Source organism: Astatotilapia calliptera, chromosome 8 (genome assembly GCF_900246225.1).
Source record: "Astatotilapia calliptera chromosome 8, fAstCal1.2, whole genome shotgun sequence".
In the NCBI taxonomy this organism is placed as follows: domain Eukaryota; kingdom Metazoa; phylum Chordata; class Actinopteri; order Cichliformes; family Cichlidae; genus Astatotilapia; species Astatotilapia calliptera.
The window spans coordinates 11,401,222-11,424,467 of NC_039309.1; the positions used below are offsets into that span (position 1 = coordinate 11,401,222).

Sequence of the window (23,246 nt, forward strand, 5' to 3'; positions counted from 1 at the left end):
AAAAATGGGAGATTTTTTAATTTGATCCAGAAAGAAAGAAATGTTTTTGTAATCTTTGCTATAATTACTAAAAGACACACTTTGATATTTTAGTTGTCTTAAAATAAAATCATTTAAACATTCAGCCGACAGTTTTGTAATAGTTATCATCAGTATGCATTTATGCAGTCGGATTTATTCATGAGTACAAACAGACTCAGCAGAATGAGTCATGATTACTTCCCACTCGCCCACCTCAAGACGCTCACACTGGACTTCCAGCTTCTTGCCCTAATCGTCTTAACTTGCTGCGTGCAGGCTACTGGAGCTGTTTTGGCCCATCTGACGGATGAAAAGAGGAAGCACACCCACGTGCTGTGGGTCAACCTACAGGAAGAGCTGGTGTTAGAAGGAAATGGCCAGATTTTTGCTGTGAGGGAGCCCACGTGTCTGGACCAACACATCTCCATCCCCTCATCTGACCCAGAGCTGCTAGAGGTACAGAGAAAATTATTATTTTTTCTGTCTTTTTAAATGTTTTTCATGGTTTTTATATTAGGTTGAATAAATAAAGAATGTCCCAAGGATTTTAGTCTGTTCTTCAAAACAAGTGAAAACATTTCTGTATCCTCCTCCTTTAGAAACTGGAAACATCCCTAAAGGAGGAGATTCTGCAAGCGCAGAAGTGGCTGGAGGTGATCCTTGAGCAGGAGAAACAGATGAAGATGTTTAAAACCTGCCTGACTGTTCAGGAGATCTTCAACCAGCACAAAAGCTCTCACCAGGGCCTTGTCTGCAAACGCATCCCTCTGCCAGACTGCAGCGCACCCAGAGAGGAGGTAATGATGTGTCAGCCTGTGCGTGTAAACACGTGTGTGTACAAACACACGCGTCCTTTCAAACATGCAGTCTCAAGAGGCAGAAACAGCTTCTGGTTCATTTGATAGGTGTTTGGATTAAAGACAGCTGAGAATGATTAAGACTTTTGCTCCCTCTAGTGGTTAATAATCGTAGAACCAGATTTCAATTTGTCAAAACTGTTTATGTGTTATATTTAATATTTTTTTTCATTTTTTTCATGTGATATCAATACAAATCTGCATAAATAAAGACATATTGTGGTAATATTTGTATGTTTAACCATCTGCAGGACTTTGATAAGCTACTGGAGGGCATGAAGAGCTCCTTGGCCGAGGATTCCCACTCAGCGTTTGTTTTTAACTGCTCCAATGGCAAAGGCAGGACCACAACCGCTATGGTCGTCGCCGTTCTGACTCTCTGGCACTTTAATGTGAGCTGAATATTTGAGTTGTCTGCATGTTTACTGAGAGCCACTCTGTATAAAACCACTTCAACTAATAAAAACTTGGCTTCCATTTGCAGGGTTTTCCTGAGTTTGCTGAAGATGAGATTGTGAGTGTTCCTGATGCTAAGTACACAAAAGGAGAATTTGAGGTATGTGCACTTTAAAAAACAGTATCTTCACCAACTTGTAAGCGCATAAAAACATCTTGAAGTTTCAATTTCTTTGCATAATGAACACAAGTTTACATAAACTAAAACAGAGAATTTGAGATTAGTCAGCAGCCCTTTGAATTACCTGTATTACAACAATATATCTGTTTGGAAATTAACTAATTTATTCACTCAAAACTGAGTTGTGATGAGGTGTTTGAGCTGGTATGCTGAGGCCAGTTAAAAAATACTCTACGAGTCCTGTGGTTTATTTAAATGTGACTTTGCAAACTTCAGAAGAAGATATTTTCTCCTGGAAACTCTTCCAAACTAGTCATACTCATTTCGAGTCATTTTCCAATTGTGTTGTCATGAACTATTTTTTTTAACATTTAATATGTTAACTGTTATGAGCAGTCTCCGAGTGGTCTGACCTTGGGGTGAATTTGCTAAGATCTACTCTTACCTGATACGTGTTCTGCTGTTGTGCTGAATTTACAAGATAATCAAATCTCGACAGTCAAATGCAACACTTGAATACTTGTTTAAACACAGGTTAATGAAGCTAGAACACCTGTAGGTGAGATGTTTTTGGTTGTGCATGCTACTAATGGAATCAAAATACACTGGGAAATAACAGCTATCTATCCGGGTTTTAAGTGATGACGTATGAACCCTGCGTCCGGGTCCAAACTACTCTGTGTTTATTACAGCTCTGGTTTTTAACATGTTTTAATGCTTTGTATCTGGTTCTGTTCAATCTGAACAAGTCCCTAAAAAAAGTCATGACTGTCGGCCTCTCTCAGTTTTAAAACCCTACGATGTACCATAACTACAGCTCACCCATGCATTGGTATATTAATGACTAACCATGTATTGTGGATGGATTATCTCAGTTGTTCTCCTGACTGAAGTTTGGTCCGTTTACAGCATCCTGTCATGCGATTGCATTTGTCCTTAACCATCAGGAAGCTTTTATCCTCCAGCTTCACTGTGTTTATATATCACACTAACATAGCTGTGTTGCTAGCGATCATGTAGCACATCATTATATACCAGCTACCCCAACTTCAGTAACCCTACAAAAAAGGTCACTGCTGTTTAGTTTTCTGTCTCTTTCAGAAATCCCTCAGTTAGATCATGGTATATCATGTTTAGGTGGAAACTAGTGAGCTAACTTCCTGCTAACTTCTAACTCCATGAACTTTAACAGTGGATGCCTGGATGTTAAACTTAATTCTTACACCTGGTAGAGCAGCTACACTGATCCAGCTGAAAGACGAAAGAATGAAATCAGTTTGTAACTCTCAGTGATGCGGCAGTGTTCATTTGACTTTGGGACCTGTAGCGGAGTTTGGACTGGTGTTCTGACAAACCATCCTATTTGGCAAACCGTCCTACCCGTAGAATAATTTTACGACGACGTCTGAAAAATCATCCTACTTTGGCAAACCGTCCTACCGATAGAATAATCATCCTACACGTAAAATTACCCGCTCCGAAGCAAAAAACCTTTGCTTATTTTAAACACTATTTAACTACAATACAAACAGTTAATACATACTCATTTTTTAATTTCAACTGTCATACTAAACCAGTAAAATCTGGAACACACTGCATTTAGCGTTTCGTGTATGCCAGCGTGTCCTCCAATTGGACATGAATAAAACTCATGAAAGATCCTCGTGGCATCGTCCTTGGTTTTTACTAGAGATACCACTTTTTTATGTCCAATACCGATACCGATTTCATAAGTTTGCCGATACCGATATGAATTCGATATAGTGTATTTTATAATCAATAAAACTGTTTTTTAAAAAAATATATCTTGCTGCATTTTGTATAAGTTCATACTCAAGTTTTAAAAAACCAAACACTAAAGCTATTCTGTTATACCTTCATGCAAAAAATACTCTGCACCCAAAATATTTCATAGTTCAGGAATGCTGACCAATCTAATAAACTTAATGCTCTGATGATTCAGATGATTCAGATGATCTTCATGTTTCACTCGCACCACATATCCAAACCAATATCATGGCCCAGCAGTTTGCACGGCTGTGGCTCCAGCAAACATCAGCTGATACTAGAAAGTAATATTAAATAAATTCTAGCAACAGCTTATCAAGCTTAAACGTGCTGCTGTTGTTCATTCACTGTTTTCCTCTTTCTGGTGGAAAGTGGGCGATAAAGAAACAAGAGAGACGGGACTTGCGACAGAGAAGCCGATAAGCTGATCATTGAACAGTTTCATGATTGAAGTAGCAACAGGAGAGGGAGTGGGGAGAGAAGAAGAGAAGAAGAGGCAGCTGTGCAGCATAAAGGCAGAATAACTTCATCTTTGTGTCTAAGGTCATGAGCTGGGTTACGCCATGTTGCAAGTTTTGTGAAAGTGCTTTTGATTGATTGATTGATTGATTGATTGATTGATTGATTGATTGATTGATTGATCATACTTTATTCATCTCGAGGGAAATTGGGTTAAGGCTGCCAGCTGTGCAAGCGCCATCTTACCCTTCCGACCATACATACATTACACAAACATCACATGGGGAAGACAGGTCAGAGGGGTATAACATGGAAAATGCACAACATGAGGAAAGATAAGGAGAAAAAAATAACTCCCTCCAGACTGAGCTCCAACAGGGAGATCAGTTTGAGAACAGAAAAAAACACCTCTGCACATAGCACATGAAAAAACTCCTAATACACCAAAGAAACACATGACAAGCAACAGGGATGGGTAAAGGGTGAGAGACAGCCAGTGTAGACAGTGCATCCGGGCCTGCAGCATTTTGTCATAGTTACATCACATTTTTTTATTTCTCCCCGATATCCGATCCAGTAATTTAGGTCAGGATCGGGCTGATACTGATACTGTATATTGGATCGGTCCATCCCTAGTTTTTACTAATCTTCTGGTTCCAGAAAAGAGTTGTCCATCTTCATCAAAAATATTTACAAATGAATTTAACCAAATATATGAGTTGTTAGTATTAACAATAAATTTCTGACCATTTAGTCTGAATTTTGAGACATATTGTCCGAGGTTTTGCCTCTGAGCCTTGTCATAGCCGGAAGGTTAGGAGTCAGCAGAAATGAACGAGTAAATCTCTTCCCATTTCTTCTCAATATGTAAATAGACATTTTCTTTTTAACTTCGATATGTGCAGCAAACAATGCACATAACCTATTAAATAACCACATTACCTAAATAGACTTAACATACCATACAGATATTAATGAATTAGAATTTAATAGTCTTATCACTCAGCAAGAATGCACTGCAAACTTGCTAACTTTGTCGGTAACATCAAATTTGTCCAAAAACTTGACAGCAGACTTAACCAAAGCTGCAAATTCGACAGTTTTGTGCAAAAAGCAGATAAGGATTTCACTTTAAAATGAACAAACACTCAAAATGGCTTAGAAAATCAACTATCCACGTCAATAAAGTGCTAATACTTACCTATTTTCCAAATATGAAAACGGAGTAGCGTTAAATCACAGCTGGTGTTCTGACAAATCATCCTACTTTGGCAAACCGTCCTACCAGTAGGATAATTTTACGCTGGCTTTTGACAAACTGCCCTACTTTGGCAAAACGTCCTACTGAAACAAAGTCTATTTATCAAAAGAGTTGAGATAATTTTCTTTTGTCTAAACTTGTTTTTTTTTGTTGCTAAAGCTCTGGCAGTTTCTAGTTGGGCATTGTAATGCTTTTTGTAAACATCTCCTGCCCCCATGTGGCCATTTTAATGAATCACATCACCAGTATGCCATGCTGTCTGTTCACAAAGAGGTACTGCACACTTCTCTTTAGTTTTTTCTCTCCACATGTGATTGAAATCTTTGGCCCAGCATAGCCAAAAGCCGAAGCTTTTCTTTACTGGTCTGAATGGTGTCTGTGAATTGGAGCCTCTGGCTGTTTTTCGTGATTCAGAGTTGTGACAATGAATCAGTGGTTGGAACCTGCTGCCTTAGTCCATAGCATTCTAAACATGAACGCACAGAAAGAGGCGATACTCGGCAGGCGCACAATACCACATGCCAATCACAGCAGCATGTCTGCCGGAGTTTCTGGGATACACTGGTTGGTCACCACGGAAACCTTGTCTGCCTCCAGTGTAGCCTCTGAAGAAAGGTGCTGCTACGTCTGTGAGGTCCAAAACATTACGCAACAGACGAACTGGCATGGAGTTTAATAATCCTCTCCTGGTTTGATGTCTTGCTTGGTAATCCTCTGATCCCCTCCTCAGGTCTATGAAGCACCTTAAAAAGCATTTACACTCAGCAATCCTTTTTTTTAACAGTTCCCCAAAGCCCCTGTAAACTGAAACAGTGACTCTTTGTTTATCTATCTGCAGGATTATGCAAAAACTACTAGGCCAGATTTCATGAAAATTAATGGAGAAGTGGAGAAAAAGAGGCAAAATAAGATCCTAAAATATTGCATTTAAAGTTGCAGAATAAGCTCTTTAAGTGTTCCTTCTGTTAATTTTTTTTGTATTGCTTTTTATCCCCACTTTTGTTGTTTGCCTTGTGTAAAGCATTTTGTAACAATGTCTTGAAAAACTGCTATACATAAGGTATTATTCATAGGTCTTTATAGCAAGTGTGTAGGGCAAATGTTCCAAAACTGAATCCTATAAATTCCATTCCATCATTCAATAAAAAAGCACTCTACACATTCAGTTCAGCACCAAAGGACATGAAGAAAAGGTTAGCATTGGGTAATTACTTATAAATAAAATCTGGAAGGAATTGCATTCAGAAGATGAACCTGGTATCAAAATGATGATACAGAGGAGACATTTCATATGCCCTAACTTGCTTGGGCACCTTACTGATAAAACCCCATGAAAGTTTATCTAAAAAACAGCGTAACTGGTTGAGCCACCACTGGCAACAAGAACTGCTACAAGGTGTTTTTGATAATTGTCAATGAGCCTTTCACATTGCTGTGGAGGAATTTTAGCCCTCACTTCTTTGTAGAATTAATTTAATTCCACTTTGAAGGGTTTGCAAGCTTAAAAAGCCTGTTTAAGGTCATCAAATCATGTTCGGCTACATAACCCAGGTGCGCTTGAGCTTTAGGCCACAAAGTGATAGCCAGACTTTGTCCTTCAGGATTTTCTGGTAGGGAGCACATTTAATGGTTCCATCAATTACAGCGAGTTGTCCAGGTCCTGAAGCAGCAATGGAGCACCAGATGATCACACCACCACCATGTTTGACTGTTGGTGTGATGTTCTTTTTTATGAAAAGCTGTGTTCGTTTTATTCCCGATGTAATGATGTGACTCAAACGTTCCAAAAAGTTGAACATTTGTTGCAGTGGTTTTCTCATTGGAACTCTCTCATGGATGCTGTTTTTGGCCATTGTTGTTGAGCAAGTCTTAAGATGTTATTCTGGGTTCTTTTATGACCTCCTTGATGAGTCGTCGATGCGCTCTTGGAGTAGCTTTGGTAGGGCAGCTGTTCGTGGGAAGGTTCGCCACAATTCCAAATGCTGTCCAAGTGTGGATAATGACCTATCGTGGCTTTGTAACAGTTTCCAGGCTGATGTCATTGACTTCTCAGCTGTTCCCGCATGTCTTTAGATTGTGGCATGATGTGTTGCTTTGTGGGTTCGTTTAACCTACTCCACTTTATCAGACATCATCTGTATAAGTGATTTTTAGTTTCAACAGTTCTAGCTATAATCAGTTTTCCAAAAAAAATATGATTGATCACAATTAATTAATGATTTAACAAGAGATGCAGTTCGTGTTTCACACGTTGCCAGGCAGGTTTAGTTAGCTTTCATCTTTAAAAAACATGAAATCGTCATTTAAATATTTCCATTTTTTATTTGCTCAGGTTATCTTTGTCTTATATTAAAATAAGTTCCATGATGAAACACGAAACATGTAATTGTGACAAAAACTGAGAAATCAGGAAGGGGTACAGCTGTTTTTTGCAGGACCGTGTGTGATAAGCCATTGTATTTATGAAATATTAAGATAACTCAAAAGACTTTCTTAATAGGAAGGTAGAATTAATTAAATTTTTTAAACAAAAAAAAAAAATCAACTAATTTTGAGGGATTTGATTGGAGCCACTATGGAGGCAGCCTTTAGTGATCCATCTAGACGCTAAAAAGCTATAATATTTTGTATCTTCACTATTTGAAGAGCCATTAGTTGAACCCAAACATAACTCCAAATGAATGAAACCTCTAACTCGGCAGCATCATTTCATCAGGTAAAAAGTGAGACTGTGTCAGTATTAGCTAAAAGGCTCGTCTGAATCAACATGAGCTCAATAATCATTTTAAGGTTTTTCATCTTTGCATATTTTATGTAACAGGAATTAACTTAGCGTGTTGACCTAAAAGGACAGACAAGCCTACTTTGCATTAAGCAAACAAACCATCGACCTGTAGTTAATTAAAAGGCATGTTAGTTAATATGGGACTGATAACAGGTCACCTCTTTTTGTGGTGTAAACTGGCATTCTTTGTGTATTTCGCCAATGACTCTGAATAGGACAAAAAGTTTTCTCCCTATTTTTAACTTTGTATTCATCTTGATGTCATTGTTAGTATAAAAGTCACAGAGGGGCTACAAACAAAGTTTAGTAAGATGGCTTTTAGCTGACCTGCTACACAGCGCTGTAGTTTTACATCATCCAAACATGGTGATGGAAGCATTCCATATTTCCACTAGGTCAACACACAAATCAGCATGCTGACATACATTCACAGCAACGTTTCATTTAGGTCAGGACTGACAGGCCGTGCTCTAAAAACTAAGCTGTGTGTTGCAAAAAGAGCTGTTAGTTTTCTTGCTGCTTAAAATAACAAGAAGACTAAAAGCTAGTCATAGTATTCGTTTTAATGCTTTTTCATTGCAGTGATGCAAAGTGTTGAATTTCAAACACAAATGCAGAGTAAAAATAACGTATTAAAGCACCAATCCCAGTTTTATTTGAATGAGTTAAACAGCTTTCTACAATGTTGTTTAAAAAGAATCTAGTTGCAGTATCATGCTGATTCAATAAAAAAATAATTCTTATCTGTCTTAGGCGGGTGTGGATTTAGCCAGTCTGGTTAAATATTTCAGTCTTATCATAACTTCAATATCTGTGTTGGAAACGTACTCTAAAACAAGGCTTTTTTATTTTTTCTTCTCTCCAGATTGTAATGCAGCTGGTGCGTCTGCTCCCTGATGGCCACAGGATGAAGCGGGAGGTGGACACGGCCCTGGACACTGTCAGCGAGACCATGACTCCCATGCACTACCATCTGAGAGAGATCATCATCTGCACTTACAGACAGGTACGCCACATTACTCTGTCCTAAAGACACGGGGCATCCATTTTTAGTGAAATAGATCTGAAACATTTTTCTTTCTCTTAGGAGACTGAAACAAATCGGCAAAAATGTCGATTTGTGTGCTGTATTGATTGTCGGTGTAGTTTTGCACGTGGTCCATAGATGGCAGCACAAACTAGTTTTTATAGCTTCACCTTAAACCCGCAGAGATGAATGAGAAGGATCCACTGTGCAACTCGGTGAACTTCCTTTCAGGTCTTAATGGAATAGAGTGGGACCAGAAAAGGCAGGAAATGACAATATTATGAGCTCTTTATCTCTTGATGAAGAGTAATGGTCCACTTGGTGTAAGGTTGCATATCCTGTGGCTCTAATCTGCTTTCATTGCTACTTGCATTGAATGCCTTTCAAGAAAAAAAGACCCTTTAAAAACAAGAAATAAGGAGAAAAAAAAACAATATGAAAGGTGTTCCATGCAAAATATAAAGAAGACAGAAGCAGTTTGTAAAAGGGGTTTCAGGGTCTGTCCTCATGCTGTGCTTTAGCTATTTGTAATGCAGTCAAATCATGGTGCCTTTGTGCACTGTCAGCTGTTCCCTTCATGCTGGTTGCACTCAGTGCTGTCTCCACATTTTCAATGGGCCTCGTTGTCCGATTAAATCTGTCTTTCACGTGTATTCTCTGCCTGCTTGTCACTCTGTGGTGTCAGGCTCCACGGAAAAAAAAAAAAGATTCCCTTCAGCTCACTTTATAATCGTTTGGATCAATGTAACTGTATATTTGGATTGAACTTAGTAAAAGTGCTCAATGTAATTTAATTTGCAGTTTAAATTTGTGAGGTAATAAAACTTGAGAATAAAAAAAAACCAGGAATAAAAACAATGCGTTCGGCATGTTTGTTAGCTTTCACGTATAAACACAGTTGGTTTGAAAACTCTACATCATAACTGTAGCTGCTGATCATGTGGGCACACTGCTAAAAAGATCTCCCTCGGGGCAAGAAACTGCAGTCATATTTCAAACAAGGTCCTGTGTTAGCCAAACGTATTCAGAAGAAAAAACAACTGAACAAATGGCTGCAGGATTTATAGCCCTGCATTGAATACTAATACATCCTGCAGAGTAGTGGGCAACGGGGTTTTTTGGAGCAGGTAAGGGTTTATTGAAATGAACCAAAGAGAAAAGACTTCAAAACTAACTAAGTGATAGTCAGAGCTACATAAAAGAGTAAAGAGTAAATGGTATTTGCATTTCATGCACACCACATACAATAATAGCCTTTTATGTTTTGTTATGCTTTGATTAGTGTACTGGTTTTAACTTTTCTGCAGGTAGTATCATACGGTATCATTGTCACAGGAGTAAATGATGGCCAGTCTGAAAAAAGAACCAGAATGTTGTTAATCAGATTTATCCTGTAGAGCTGCCACAGTGGACCTCAGATTGGCACTGTGTTCCTGTTCCAGCGTTTTTCCTTCTGCCTGAACCAGCAGGCCAGGTGATAAACAGTGCCAGATGTGGCTAAAACTGGCAGGCAGCAGCAGACTAAAGAGGGGGGAGAGAAGGGGGGGAGCCCCCATTCCCAAAACACACGCACACATACACTCTCTCTATCCTCACCTCCCCCTCTCTTAAAGCACCCTCCTCTCCTTTTGACAGTGGTTGGAAAATATGTCTTTGATAGAGAAAAACTATATTTACACTGGGACACAAACCATTCACCAGCTCACAGAGGGGCCTGGGAAGAGGGGTAAGGAAGGTGGGTGGAGGCTTTGGGGGGAGCAAAGGCTAAGGGGATGTCTCTTCTCAAAGGGTCTGCAAAACTGCTTCTGCTGACCAGACTTGACCCCAGGTTGCAGATGCATTCTGCAACATCAGGGTCAGCGCACTCCAGAAGTTTCCCCCTCACTTCCTCTGTCTTCTTCTTCTCTTCTTACTTATCTCGTCTCGTCTCCTGCAGCCGCTGTGGCCTTGATTTTTGTTGTCCAGCTTAGTTTTTATTAGAAAATCACCTCTGGCAATTTGTGTACACTGGAGTACACTTCAGTCTTATTTGGATTTAGTGGGGCTTTTTTTTTAACAATTTGTTTATCACTAAAGAATTATTAATTTATATAGTCAAGATATAATTTCTGTCCACCCTCTGGCTCTGTTTGTTTGTTTGCCTATTGTGGGCTGCATCGTGGTTATGCGCCTTATCTCCGAACCCCATTTCTGCCAACGGTTATATGTCTCAAGTTCATCAGTTAGCTCTTCAATTCCATGCTTTACCTTTCAGACCCAAGACTGCAGGTTGCATAACTTTGTCTGATTTATAGGTCCAAGCAGCTTAAAAGAGTGACTTCACAGAAAATGTTATCACCGAGGATCACTAAACTCCATCCACTCCATCGAGATGGTATTAAAGGGAAAGAGGAGTGAGTGGCAGAATTGGAGATTGTCCAAAAACCCAACCCCTAATCCATATTGATTTTTTTTTCCCACACAGGTGGTGAGAAAACAGAGATGCACAGAACTAGACTGAATGAGTGGCAAATCAGGCTCCTTTTGTGTGTTCAAAGAAAGGCCCTCACGGTTTGGACGGGGCAATGGAAAAATATTTCTAGGGAGAGGAGATTGCTGTGAGGATTTTTTTTTTGAGGTAAGGTAGTGAATGTCTTTAGGAAAGAAGAAGGGGGAGTAACTGGCTAAATACTCCAAATTCACAGAGGTTGAAGGGACCACCGCAGGCACTGACAGGAGGATTAATTTTTACTAAGAGCACAGGATTAGTAAGAAAGAAAGTGAAATAACTAGTGAGCTGAGGAATCCTGCTGTAAGGTTAAAGCAAAGATTCTTTGCTTTGGAGTTAATATTGTGCAAGTTTGAACTTCAACGTCACCTATCTCTTATACTCTTTTGGCTCAAGGGTACCACTTGACAAAAGTGGGGAGCCCACCAGAGTGAGATGCTTAAAGAACTGAGAAGAAGCTTCTATTTAGATCCAGCGCGAGGTGGGAGGTCCGGAGGTTGTTTTTATTAATAACTTCCAGCCTGATTAATGACATATATTATTCAGCAGCGACTGTCCACAAAATTACAGATGTGGTGACCTTATTGTGCAGACACTTATTACACAGAGTTGAGATATAGCTGTGTAAATGTGTGGAGATACACACTGAGGGAAATAACGCATGTTTGGGGAGTTTCTGAAGTTGTTTGATGAGTTATGTGCGATTGCTGTCCTTCACTTGCTATTTAGAAGCTGATTTATTTTTAAAGGATTTCCCATGGTTGTAAATAACTGCGCATTACAATCCCTTATATGTTTAAAGTGTTTATTAAAGTCTAGCTAGCAGCTAGGCCTGCATTCATCACTGATTTTAATATAACCTCATATGTTACAGCCACTAGGGATTTATGCTTGTCGTTTATAAACTGAAGAGAGTAGACTGATTTTCACGTATCCTTGCGAGTGGCAGCAAAGAGTTGGCTCAGTGATGACTTTAATGATCTTCTTGTACGTGTCTCACTCCCTTTCAGCAGACTACACTCCCTTTGAATGATGATTCTGAGGTATTTATAGCCATACATACTATGGTGGGTAGAGTATATGCAGGTTTTTGTTCGCACCATGTGCCGTGCCAGGTGACTTCACTGATTAGTATAGAGGAAAAAGTAATGAGTACAATCACCTGCTGCAGTGCGTCATCGAGGGGAAAAAAAGCAAACAGATAAGTATTTCCAGTGAAGGATTCAGCCACCTGAATTATATTCTCAGACTTTTTATAGCTCTTATATTATTCTTATATAACTTTTGCGGCTTACTTGGATTTGTTCAAAGTTTAATTACATCTTTACTTTGTACTATACTGCCCTGCTGTGTTTTGTAGACCTCTTATTTGAATCCAAAGCCAGCAGGTTTTCCGGCATACTTGATTGTAAATGTTATTTGCAACTGGATAAGACTCTGTAATCACAGTTTCTGAACTGTGCACTTTCAGTTTTTTGCCATTTTGATAAGTTAGTCATAAAGCCTTCATATTCTTTCAACTGCCAGCATCTGACTATAGAGTCTGTCTAATGTCCTTTTAAAGCCACGAGAGCACATGGGAGCTAATTATAAAGAGGATGTACAGTGAGTTAGGATTGTTTGTTCTACTTCTACTCATGCACCACCTTTATCTGAACCAAAACTTGTGCTGCTGATAGTGACGGTGTTTCTGAGGCAGACTTACTCTTTCTTACTCATGAGAAGCATGAACTTGGAATAGTTTCCCAGATTCTCCCAACAGTGTCCAGAGTTCATGTGGGAAAACAGCTCATATGACCTCCCATTAGATCAGCCCACCTACCTGAAATGCAGTTCGCAAGGATTATTGAATTGCATTAGGCTGATATCAATTGTCTTGATAAATATCAAGTATTCAGCGCAATGAAAGCGCACTGTAATATGACCATAACGTTGAAACAAAGAGCTTCTTAAAAGAAAAACATTTGTGAAAGGGTTTGTTGCCAGTCTTTGCATACACTTAAAGACACACAACCATTTACACTCACACCTGTAGCCAATTCAGAGTTACCAATTAACCTAACCCCACTAACTGCATGTGTTTGGACTGTGGGAGGAAGCCAGAGTACCTAGAGTTTTCTGGCCTGATGGTGGAATTAAACTCAGGACCTTCTTGCTATGAGATAAAATTGCTAACCGCCACACCACTATGCTGCCTTATATTAGATAACATTCCCTAAATTAACTACCACATTGGATATTACATCTATTAGGAGTAAACTGGCAGTATGTAAGATGATGCACAACATTATAGTGACTTTTTTTGTTTTTCCCACCTGTTGTTTGCATTTTGAAATTCAATATTGTATCATTATTTTGTTGTCCGATCCCTGAGCAAAATATATATATCTCTTTGTATCGCCAGATGTTTTATATTTTTTCTCGTCAGCCACCTGTTTGCTTCAACTGCCATTTCACGCTGGGCAGGTAGTGTTAAGCTGTGTCGTGGGAACTGTGTGAGATGTGAAAGCAGGCAGCTCACCGTGGTATTTACATGAACCAGCACAGCTTCTGTTTTTTTGCCGGCTAACAAAAACATACGGCCGAGGGAAAGCTGCAAACAGCTGCTGGGATCGCCATAAGGGAGTTATTTCATTTTGTTACTAACTTACTGTAGCATTAAAAACTGATAAGCTAATTAGTTTCGTTGGCATACCTTATAAACACATCTTGCTATCACAGCCCAGCTTTTAACATAGTCTTTCTCTTACAAATAAAAAACTGCTCAAGCAATAAATTGCCTTGTTGCTCAGTTAAATGCCTTCTACAGTTTTACTGCGACAGGTTTGTTTAATCGCATAAGATCAATATTCCATGGGGGCTAGCCTGTTGTTGTAAATGTAAGATAGATACGGCTCTGTACTCAACATTCATACTTTAGTTTGCTAACTTTACTGTATAATAAAGGTGGTGTTAGCGTTATTTATTTTTCCTTTCTTATCTTGCAACCTCGACCAAACACTGCATCTTATCTTGTGTCTGCTCATTTCACTTGCTCTAATAGAGATTATGCTCTGCCTGAATTTACATGCTGATCAGTAACGATTATTACTGTTCAGCATGCTTTCACCCTGAATAACTGAACTACCCTCGTCTGCCCTTTGCCCCGACTGTCCCTCCAGTCTCCCTCTTAATCGGGGACAGTGCATCAGACCTGGGCACCGCACAGATGGGTTACATCCCCTCACACACTAAACCTGTCGATGCCTCAGGCCAAAAGACCAGGAATAACTGCCTCCGAAGCCATGCAAGCGTGCTTAAGCATGCTCCCAGTAGCTGTGGTCATGGTCTGTGTGAGTTCCAGCTCAGTCCCAAATCATTTCATCAGGAAAAAGTCCACCTTTCTGGCATTTGCGCCATCTAGCTACTGGCACTGAACAAACTGGGAACGCAATTTCACTGCTGAAGTGACTTAAATGCCAACCATGTGGATTATGCAAGAAGTCGTTACTGGGTCGAGTTGCTCCGGGAATCAAACTTTGAGAATGCCCCACTGGGGAAGCCATGTTTCATACATGAAGACAGTTGTGCAGCAAATGAATGCAATGTCAACAATTGCATACCTTCTCCCACAGAGCCGTCACAATCTTCATAGTAAAAAGCATTTTATACATGCTGGCAATTGAACTCAGATGCATTTCCTAAGGTATGGACATAAAATACGTTTAAGGCATATAATTTAAAAAGGTTTGTTTAGTATGCTGGCCAGCTACACCCGGCTGCTCTGATCTCATAATGGCTCTTTGTTCCTGTAGCAGTCGTACATAAAAGTAAGTTTAAGTAGTGCTGCTGCAGACATCCTGTGGTTGCAGTGTAATAGTCAGATTTGCTTAAAAAGGTTCCAAAGTGAGTGAATTACCTGTGTGCCAGCCATAATAATAGCCAATAAAAGTTACTCCTGTGCTTCCTTTTTTGACTTCTTTACAATAGCATACAATGGTTCATAGTTAATTGTATTCTAGCATTGTAGTGTCCAATGAAAGTGAACAATCAGCATGAGTTGTAAACGATGCGTATCATTCAAATGTTAATTCCTGCTCCTGATTTTTTCAGCATTCAGCGATAGGATATTAACCCCACTGGTGAACTATAAACATTACACCGCAGTAGTAAAATTTGCTTCTAATAAGGTTGTAACCTTGCACGAAGAACAAAAAAAGAAGCCCGACAAATACAGATTATGAGTCTTTGCAACAGTTATGTACTCATATTGGGCTTTGCAGTATTGCCAGCTTTTAGGGTTGTCAGAGAAAGTCTTAATAAAAGCAGGAGTTATACTGGATCATCATTTCAAGAGGAAGAGAAAAATATAAATAGACAGAACAAGCAACTAATAGCTACGTGGCATACATTTCATTTCCTTTAAAAAAGGTTGTGATGGCAATATCATAATATTTACTTGGTTGTCCTATTAAGGAGCTTAGTGTAAGTGCAGTCCTCATGAATTCTTTTCCATCAACGTTGAGGAATAGTGAGAAGAAAAAGACATGGGAGGTCACTATTTGGACTGCAACCTGTCAGTCGCGTCTCTCAGACGTGTTGAGGGGAAAATATGTGGTTGTTCCTTGTTTAACTGAAATAAATATGACCTTCCTGAAAAACAGGACACTGTCACAGATTATGGCTTCTGATCTGTGTCCTTCTGTGCATCTTAAGGGTGCTCAGGCCCAAAGAAAGTGGCTGTTTTCACATTTTAAATAGTAATATGAGGTTTTAATCCCTCTGCAGTGTGGTTAGCAAACAACGTGGTCTTTAAAGCAGCTTTGTGGCTCCCTAACAAGGAGAAAAAAAAACCCCCTCAAACATCAATTACATCAAAATGCTTTCTGTTGCTGACTAACATCAATGTAGAAGGTCATTAGTAACTAAAAGTACAAATTTGATTAAAAGAACTCCAATTAGTTTGAAAATATTGAATGTCTGTTTAGCTAGCTCAACAACATAGCATCTTAATGCCTCACTATTGGGTTTGCGTGCATAAGATATTGGGTAGCTCAGTAAATGATCAGTGTGGGAGTCACCACTTGTGTTGCCAGGCATGTGCACGTACAGAATGTACCATAATGGGTGTGGTTATTGTGGGCAGATATTCCAGTCTCTGAGTAGGCCCTGCTGATGAGCCCTGTCTCCTCCTGTGGCTTCTATAATCTCTGCTCCCCAGACGAATCATGTATTTCTGCTTGCTCTATTGTCAAAAAGATTGACCTTGCTTAATCAAAAGCCTGTTTATTTTGCATTCTTTTCTTTAGTTCTCCATCATATTAATTCTGTTTTAAGGTGTAATTTGGGGTTAAATTCCTTTTGATTGTTAACTATAACTGTTATAGGTTCAGTGTAAATGTCAAGTAAAATAAAATCTGTATTGTGATACAATTAAAAATCCTCATGGATTGTTAAAGGCTAAATGGAAAGACTGAATACCGATATATATGTACTGTACAATATGTGGCTTGAAACTGCTTTTAACTTCTGAGTGACTGGGAAAAAAGGAGGATTAGAATCTGTAGAAACCATTAACATAAAGGCACCTTCGTCTCCTCCTCTCTCTGGCTGCGGCATGGGTTCTTTTCTGTTTTAAAAAGGAGTTTTTCATATTATGTTGATCCAGTCCTGAGACTGGAGGCCGAATGATGTATAGCTTTGATTGTTTTGCCATGGCCAAACTGGCAGAGGCTTTCTGGATGGATGCTCAGGTGTTCATAAAAAAGTGCAAGTTAAAAAAAGGTTCTGAGGCTCAAGCAGCCTAAAGGAATATAAAAGAAATGCATTCATATACTTCTCTCATTTTTACATCTACTGGAGGATGAATAAGCGTGGTTTTGAAAAAAATATACCCACTGACCACTTTGTTAAGTACACCTTTTCAGCTGATTGCTAATGCTGAATTTTTAATCAGCCAATCACAAGGCAGTAAATCAAAGCATTTAGGTATGTACACATAGTTATGACAACCTTTTGAAGTTCAAATGCTACATTAGAATTAAGGTCATTTAGTTGATTTTGAACGTGAGATGTTTTTTTATGCTAGATAGACTTGCCTGATCTGCTGGGATTTTCCCTCAGAAACCATCTCTAAGGTTTACAGACAATAATCCGAAAATATGAGAAAACATCCAGTGACCAGCCAATAATGTCGTGCTGATACTTGAGGTCAGAGGAGAGTGGCCACACTGCTTTGAGTTAATAATAAGGTAACAATAGCTCAAATAAGCAATGTATAACAACCCAGGTCTGCAGAAAAGCATCCCTAAATGCACAAGGTTATATGAAAGATATCATAAAAACTAAACCAACCAATAGGCTTAGAGCAGATCAAAGAGTTAAGTAGTTACAATGTTACAACTCAGATATCTTATAGGACATATTAATTGTTATTCTAATTAGATCAAGGTCTAACATACCAACCTGCCTTACTCATTGTAGCCTTGTGAGCATTATAACTAACATATTAGATGTAAAAACATGCTTTGTGCTCATGTTTGACTATGAACCAACCTCTAGTGAATTCTAGATGGTGGCATCTGAGAAAAGGCAAGAGCAATAGATCTTACTGGGGATGACTTTCTAATGCAGTCTCTTTTGTGTGTATGTGTGCTTATCTACACAGACACACACGCCACATTTGTTTGTGTGTATAAACAAAGAGCCTAGTTTAGTGCAGCCCTGATTGTTAGAGGACATGGTTTGGATACCCACAACATTGTGTAAATCCTGGAAAGCTGGAGCTTTGTTGCGTGTCCTCATATTGTTTCCTATGTATTTCCTGGCTCTACTTCTACTATAAAAAAAGAACATAAGACTTCTTTGTCTTAATTTCTGTTAGCATACATTTTCAGTAAGCTGTGCCAACAACTTTCAAGTTATCTTTTAAAACATTCACCTGGATGGAAAGCAGTTTTGTTAAATTGCTGTCCGCCTCTGGTTTAAAATCAGCATGTGCAGCCTGCTTGACTTTGAGATGTCTGTGCATTGAGTTGAGAAGCCGTGTGTAGGCTGCCTGTCCACTTGGACAAGTTGGAGTTTGGCTTAGGATTTGAGTGGGAGGTTTTTCTTGTAGAATCTGATGAATGGCTGTTTGTGCAAACTTGTGTGGTGAGGGCCAATATGGATTGGCCTTTTTACCCCTGCAACCCCATCAGCTGGTAATTGGCACCATATGTCAGACAGGCAGACCATAATATGCACTTCTCAGCTTGGTCCTTACCCATATGAGTCAAGAGACAGGTCAACCTTCAGCACTGGACTCCCAAACTAGATAAGTCATGCTTTATTAAAAGTTAAAAAATACCAGTGTACATATTTTGTTTTGCTTGTTTTCTGCTGAAAATGGTCAAAACCCACAAATTTAAATGTTTCACTCGTCACAAACCAGCCTTACCATCACGACTTGTAAGCAGCTGTAACCTAGAAACAAAACCCCTAAAATATTTTAGGTGTTTTTATTACTGTTTGTATGATATTGAACAACTTCAATGTGTGAAGTCATTTGCCTTTAACATGCTCCGCTGGTAGAATGGCCGCTAGTAAGACTAGATTAGTTGGTCACGCTTCAAGAACTATGGATGATGAAGCATCCTAGCTACAGTCCCACAGAGGCCGATGGCTCAGTCGTCTTGGTGTGTTCAGGCCAGTAAATGGACGTTTGAAGACAACTATCAGGACGACATATCCAATAATTGCTTTTCTAATCCTCTAGTAAAAGGGAAAAATCATTTTCAAACTGCTTGATGTTTTTGTCAGGGTTAAGAGACTGTATGGCACGCTGGCCTGTGATGTGTCAGTACTGTCAGTGAGTTTTTGCCTGAGAGATTCATGGCAAGAGATGGACAGAAATTCTATCACCCTGAAAAACCCTGGCGGGCAAAATGTTAGTGGTTTGATAAATGAATAACACTAGCTACACAGTAATTGACTTGCCTGTCAGCCTGTGTTTGTGTGTAGGTGTGACTGGAGGTGCACATTATCACTGTGATTTTAGTCTTTAAGCAAGCACAGATCCAATCATTGCTGCCTCGTGTTGTGTTTAGATTTTCAGATTGACAATTTGACCCTTCGTCGGGAACGTGGGATTGCTCAACATCTGGAACACTTTTATACCAAACCTTATGAGGCACAGTATTTCTATTTACACAACACATAGGCACAGGTCTGGCAGCATATTTCACATGTTGGTGGTGTAACTACAGCTGCAGGCTATGACGCTTATACAGGGATTATCGTGAACCTTTGTCTGAGCCTCGTCTGATGTGTTAGAATTGAAAACAGAGACAGAAAAAACGTGTCTGCTGTTGTATTAAATCACTCACAATCACATATCAGTGCACGTTTCACTTCAGACAATGCAAAAAGAAATTGCTGCATAGAGCTGAAGCTGCCTACAGCACGCACCATCTTTCTAAAGCATAAAGCTAATAAGAGAGACAAAGAATAAAACGCTGAAATCACAAATGCTGTAAAACACAGGGATTCCTCTTATGAACTGCTTAATGCTCCTTTAAAATTCAACACATTGTTAAATTGATTGATGTGCCACTTAAAGAAGAAATGTAAGACATCTGACTCAAAAATGTTAAGCAGGTGTGGTTACAGTGCATTTGCATCCACTTCAAATGTTTAATTAAGAAGCAGAGTGTGCGTCAGATTACCTGAGAAGTTTGGAGTTGTTTTGCTGAGACTTTGTGCGTGCACAGTGGTGGAGTGGCCTCATAGTGAGAAGGTTCTTTTATGGCGTATGCTCGCTTCTTGAGCCCAGGTTTCTTCCCACAGTTCAAAGACACACTGGTTAGGTAAATTGGTGATTCTGAATTGCTTGTAGGAGTGGATGTGAGAGTGTGAGGTTGTCTGTCTCGCTGTAGTAGCCCTTGTTAACCCTGTGATAGACTGCTGACCCATCCAGGGTGAATGACTTACTGAATAGTGGTTTGCAGTAGATGTTTTGATAAATATTGTGGCTATGTTTGAGTCATTTTTTTAATATACTGTGCCCACATCTTGCCACGTACAGCATCTCCATCCTGAATAGTGTATTCCCATCTGCTTCTCTTTTGGATTTTAATTACAGGTCTTATTATTTTTTCTTGTGGTGTTGGTAATTATTATTTGACATTTTTTGTCCTCTGGTATAGATTTTAAGTTTTGGGTGCTATTACAATTATTAAAAGTGTTGAGGAAATTTCCTATTATATTACACTTTTCTTTGATATACTTAAACTTTCTGCAGAGTAACACAAAACTGCAGCCCTCATTTCTTTATATTTTGCTAGAGTAATAGGAGCCGGGTGCAGTGATTTACTGAAATATGTGCAAACACACATGGAAATAAAGCATATAAGACAAAAACAGAATTTGTATAATTTGAATAACCTTGAAAGTCAAAATTACAACTAAAGAAATGGAAAGAAAAGTGTTTTTCTGACAGGCTCTACTAACAGCCTGACGATAACATTTAAAATTGGTTGTTTGGCGTGTTGTCTGTTATCACAACACTGGTTCATCCGTTGAGTTCGGTGCCCTTTTTATGCTTGAATGACTCATAGATCAGTGTTATGTGGTTCATAGTGTTATGCGTTTTTTGTTGTTGTTTTTTTTCAGGTATGTTTTGGTGACAGTGGATTTGGGTATGCATATAGTGTGTTTCACATGCTGTACATGCATCTAACATGACATAACCCAATAAATTCTTATTATCTGGGATACTAGTGCTGAGAAGACCTAGATAAGGCACTTCCAGTCAGGCAGTTAACTGTGTGTCTCCCTTGTGAGTGTTTGTGCAGTAATAACATTTTTTAAACGCTTTCCCACTTTCACATTGTCCTCGCTCAGAAGTCAGCCAACCAGCATTCCTGGACTCTCTCAACAATGGTATGTGTTTGGCCAGTCTCCCTTCTCATTCAGGGCTGAGGATCACTCAGGACATTCATTATTGCACCTCAGCAGCTGGTTGAATTATAGCTTTAACCTCTGATAGTCCAAATGGGCTGACCAGTCACCCCCTTTGTTCTTAAAAACCAGAGATTTTGATGTAATTCTCAGTTACACCCCTTTTTTCTAATGCCATCAACTCAGGAGAAATCTTTCTACTTAACGTGCAATAGCTGGAGAATTTTAAGAAACCTGACTACCTTCTTCTCAACAAAGGGAGCAAGAAGTAGTTCTTAGATTAAAAAAAGAAAAATGCTGAGCAAAGAGTAAAGAATTGTCCCAGTAGCTAAAAATGTTATATACGCAAATCTAAAACCTTCAAGACTGACTTGTTTCCACAAAAAAGCTCTCTTTCTTTACCACAACCTTTCCAACATTGTCTTCTGATGGAATTTCTGATTGTGCTCAAGAGGCCGTCGAACCGCACACATGGCACTGCTGATGCAGACAGACAGATGGCAGCCAGCAAATTAGAGCTCAGGAGATTGTTGAGGTGTGAATTATGTAATCCTTGCAAACTGAGCTTGTGTGTGTAAGTGTGTGTGTTTGCATGTGTGAGTGAGGGAGAGAGACACAGAGAGAGAGAGTCAGTTGCAGTGGTAGGTGCCAGGCTTTGGCATTGTAGTTTTTCAGGCTAAGAAAGGAAATGCTGAAAGCCCCATGGGGGTGCAGGGTGCACAGGGTAATCAGGTTCACATGCGTTCACCTGCCCTCTGGCTGTAGTCAGTGTTAACTTAGGAATATTGAAAAAAAAACTAGGTGTGCATATTCTTCGTCTTTCTTCCCCTTCCTTTGGGGGAGTTGACAAACAGACAGCACATCCATTGTTTGCCTAAGTCTGGTTTCTCCACCACTCTGCTGCAGATGCTTGGAAAACCGGGATCCAACCACAGCTGTTTGGGAATGGACAGGAAACCCCTTTCACCCCCCTTTCTGTCTGCTGCGTCATTTAGCTCTGGAATGATTGCATTATGGTGTGCACATTTCAAATTACCGTACCCAAAGTTTTAGCCCACCTACTCATATTCTCTGTACAGCTCCCTAAATGCCTTTGTTGCACACCGGGAACAGATAACCTTTTAATTCAGCTTCATTCATCAAAAACAAAGACCACTGCGAAAAAGCATCATTAAACCATACTGCACTTCTCCAAGCACTTACTTTCTCTTAACCCCCACTGACATGGTATTCAATCCAGTATGTGCCTGGATGGCAGACCTTGTCACTTTGTTTTCTGGCAGTGCTAAAGGCTTCTAAGTAATCAGAAGGAAGAAGCCAAAAAGGGAAAGCACCTTAACACTGTCTCGGCACTCTGATGAAAGCCTTTCAGCATTCACCCAGCCTATAATTGAAAAAACAACTCAAATAATAAACTTTGAAAGAGATTGCATGTAATAGCTCAAAATCTGCTACAGAGGTCTGCCTTTGTTTGGTCTCTTTGTTTTATGTCTATCTTTAACTCCAATATTTTGTATTTTAATTTGTTCAATAATTACTGCAGGGTTTTTAGAGGATTAGTCAGAAACATAATAAACCAATTTTTTTTTTTCAAAAGAAGAATTTAATTAATACATTCATTTTTATACATTTTATGTCCAACGTTTGCCTGGCTTTCCCTCCTCGAGACAGTGAATTGGATTTGTGAAAATACTGTTTTCTTGTCTCTTGAATAACAACAGGGGAGCATCATATACTTTAGATGATTGCTAAGTACTCTAGTGTACTCTATGAAAGTAATTATCACAAGAATAGCCATGTAACTATTGTAGTTATTTAAAAAGAGTGGAGGTGAAGAGTTGGATAAAACACAGGGGTAAACAGCTATTGTGAAAATTAGGTTGTACCTGTTGATAATTGCATGTTTTGAGCAGTTTCGCCTGATGACTTACCAACTGCCAACTGGTAATGGGTTTCTTCAGCAGATAAAAGGGAAGAAAAAATGGAAAAACATCATTGGGTATTGTATCTGTTGAGAAAGTATATCACACACAGCATGAAGCTGTCTAGGCACAAGTAATTTATG

The 23,246-nt window shown here is 39.3% G+C and overlaps 1 protein-coding gene across 6 annotated transcripts in view; it reads left to right on the forward strand.

Annotated features, from left to right (window-relative positions):
• pald1a (phosphatase domain containing paladin 1a) overlaps nt 1–23,246 on the forward strand; it is a 58,001-nt gene that overhangs the window by 16,487 nt on the left and 18,268 nt on the right. For all 6 annotated transcript variants that reach the window (XM_026178502.1, XM_026178503.1, XM_026178505.1 and 3 more), the window contains 5 exons: nt 298–477; nt 621–818; nt 1,130–1,270; nt 1,363–1,434; nt 8,614–8,754. In XM_026178502.1, coding sequence (XP_026034287.1) covers nt 298–477; nt 621–818; nt 1,130–1,270; nt 1,363–1,434; nt 8,614–8,754 — 732 coding nt within the window. The remainder of the gene's footprint in view (nt 1–297; nt 478–620; nt 819–1,129; nt 1,271–1,362; nt 1,435–8,613; nt 8,755–23,246) is intronic.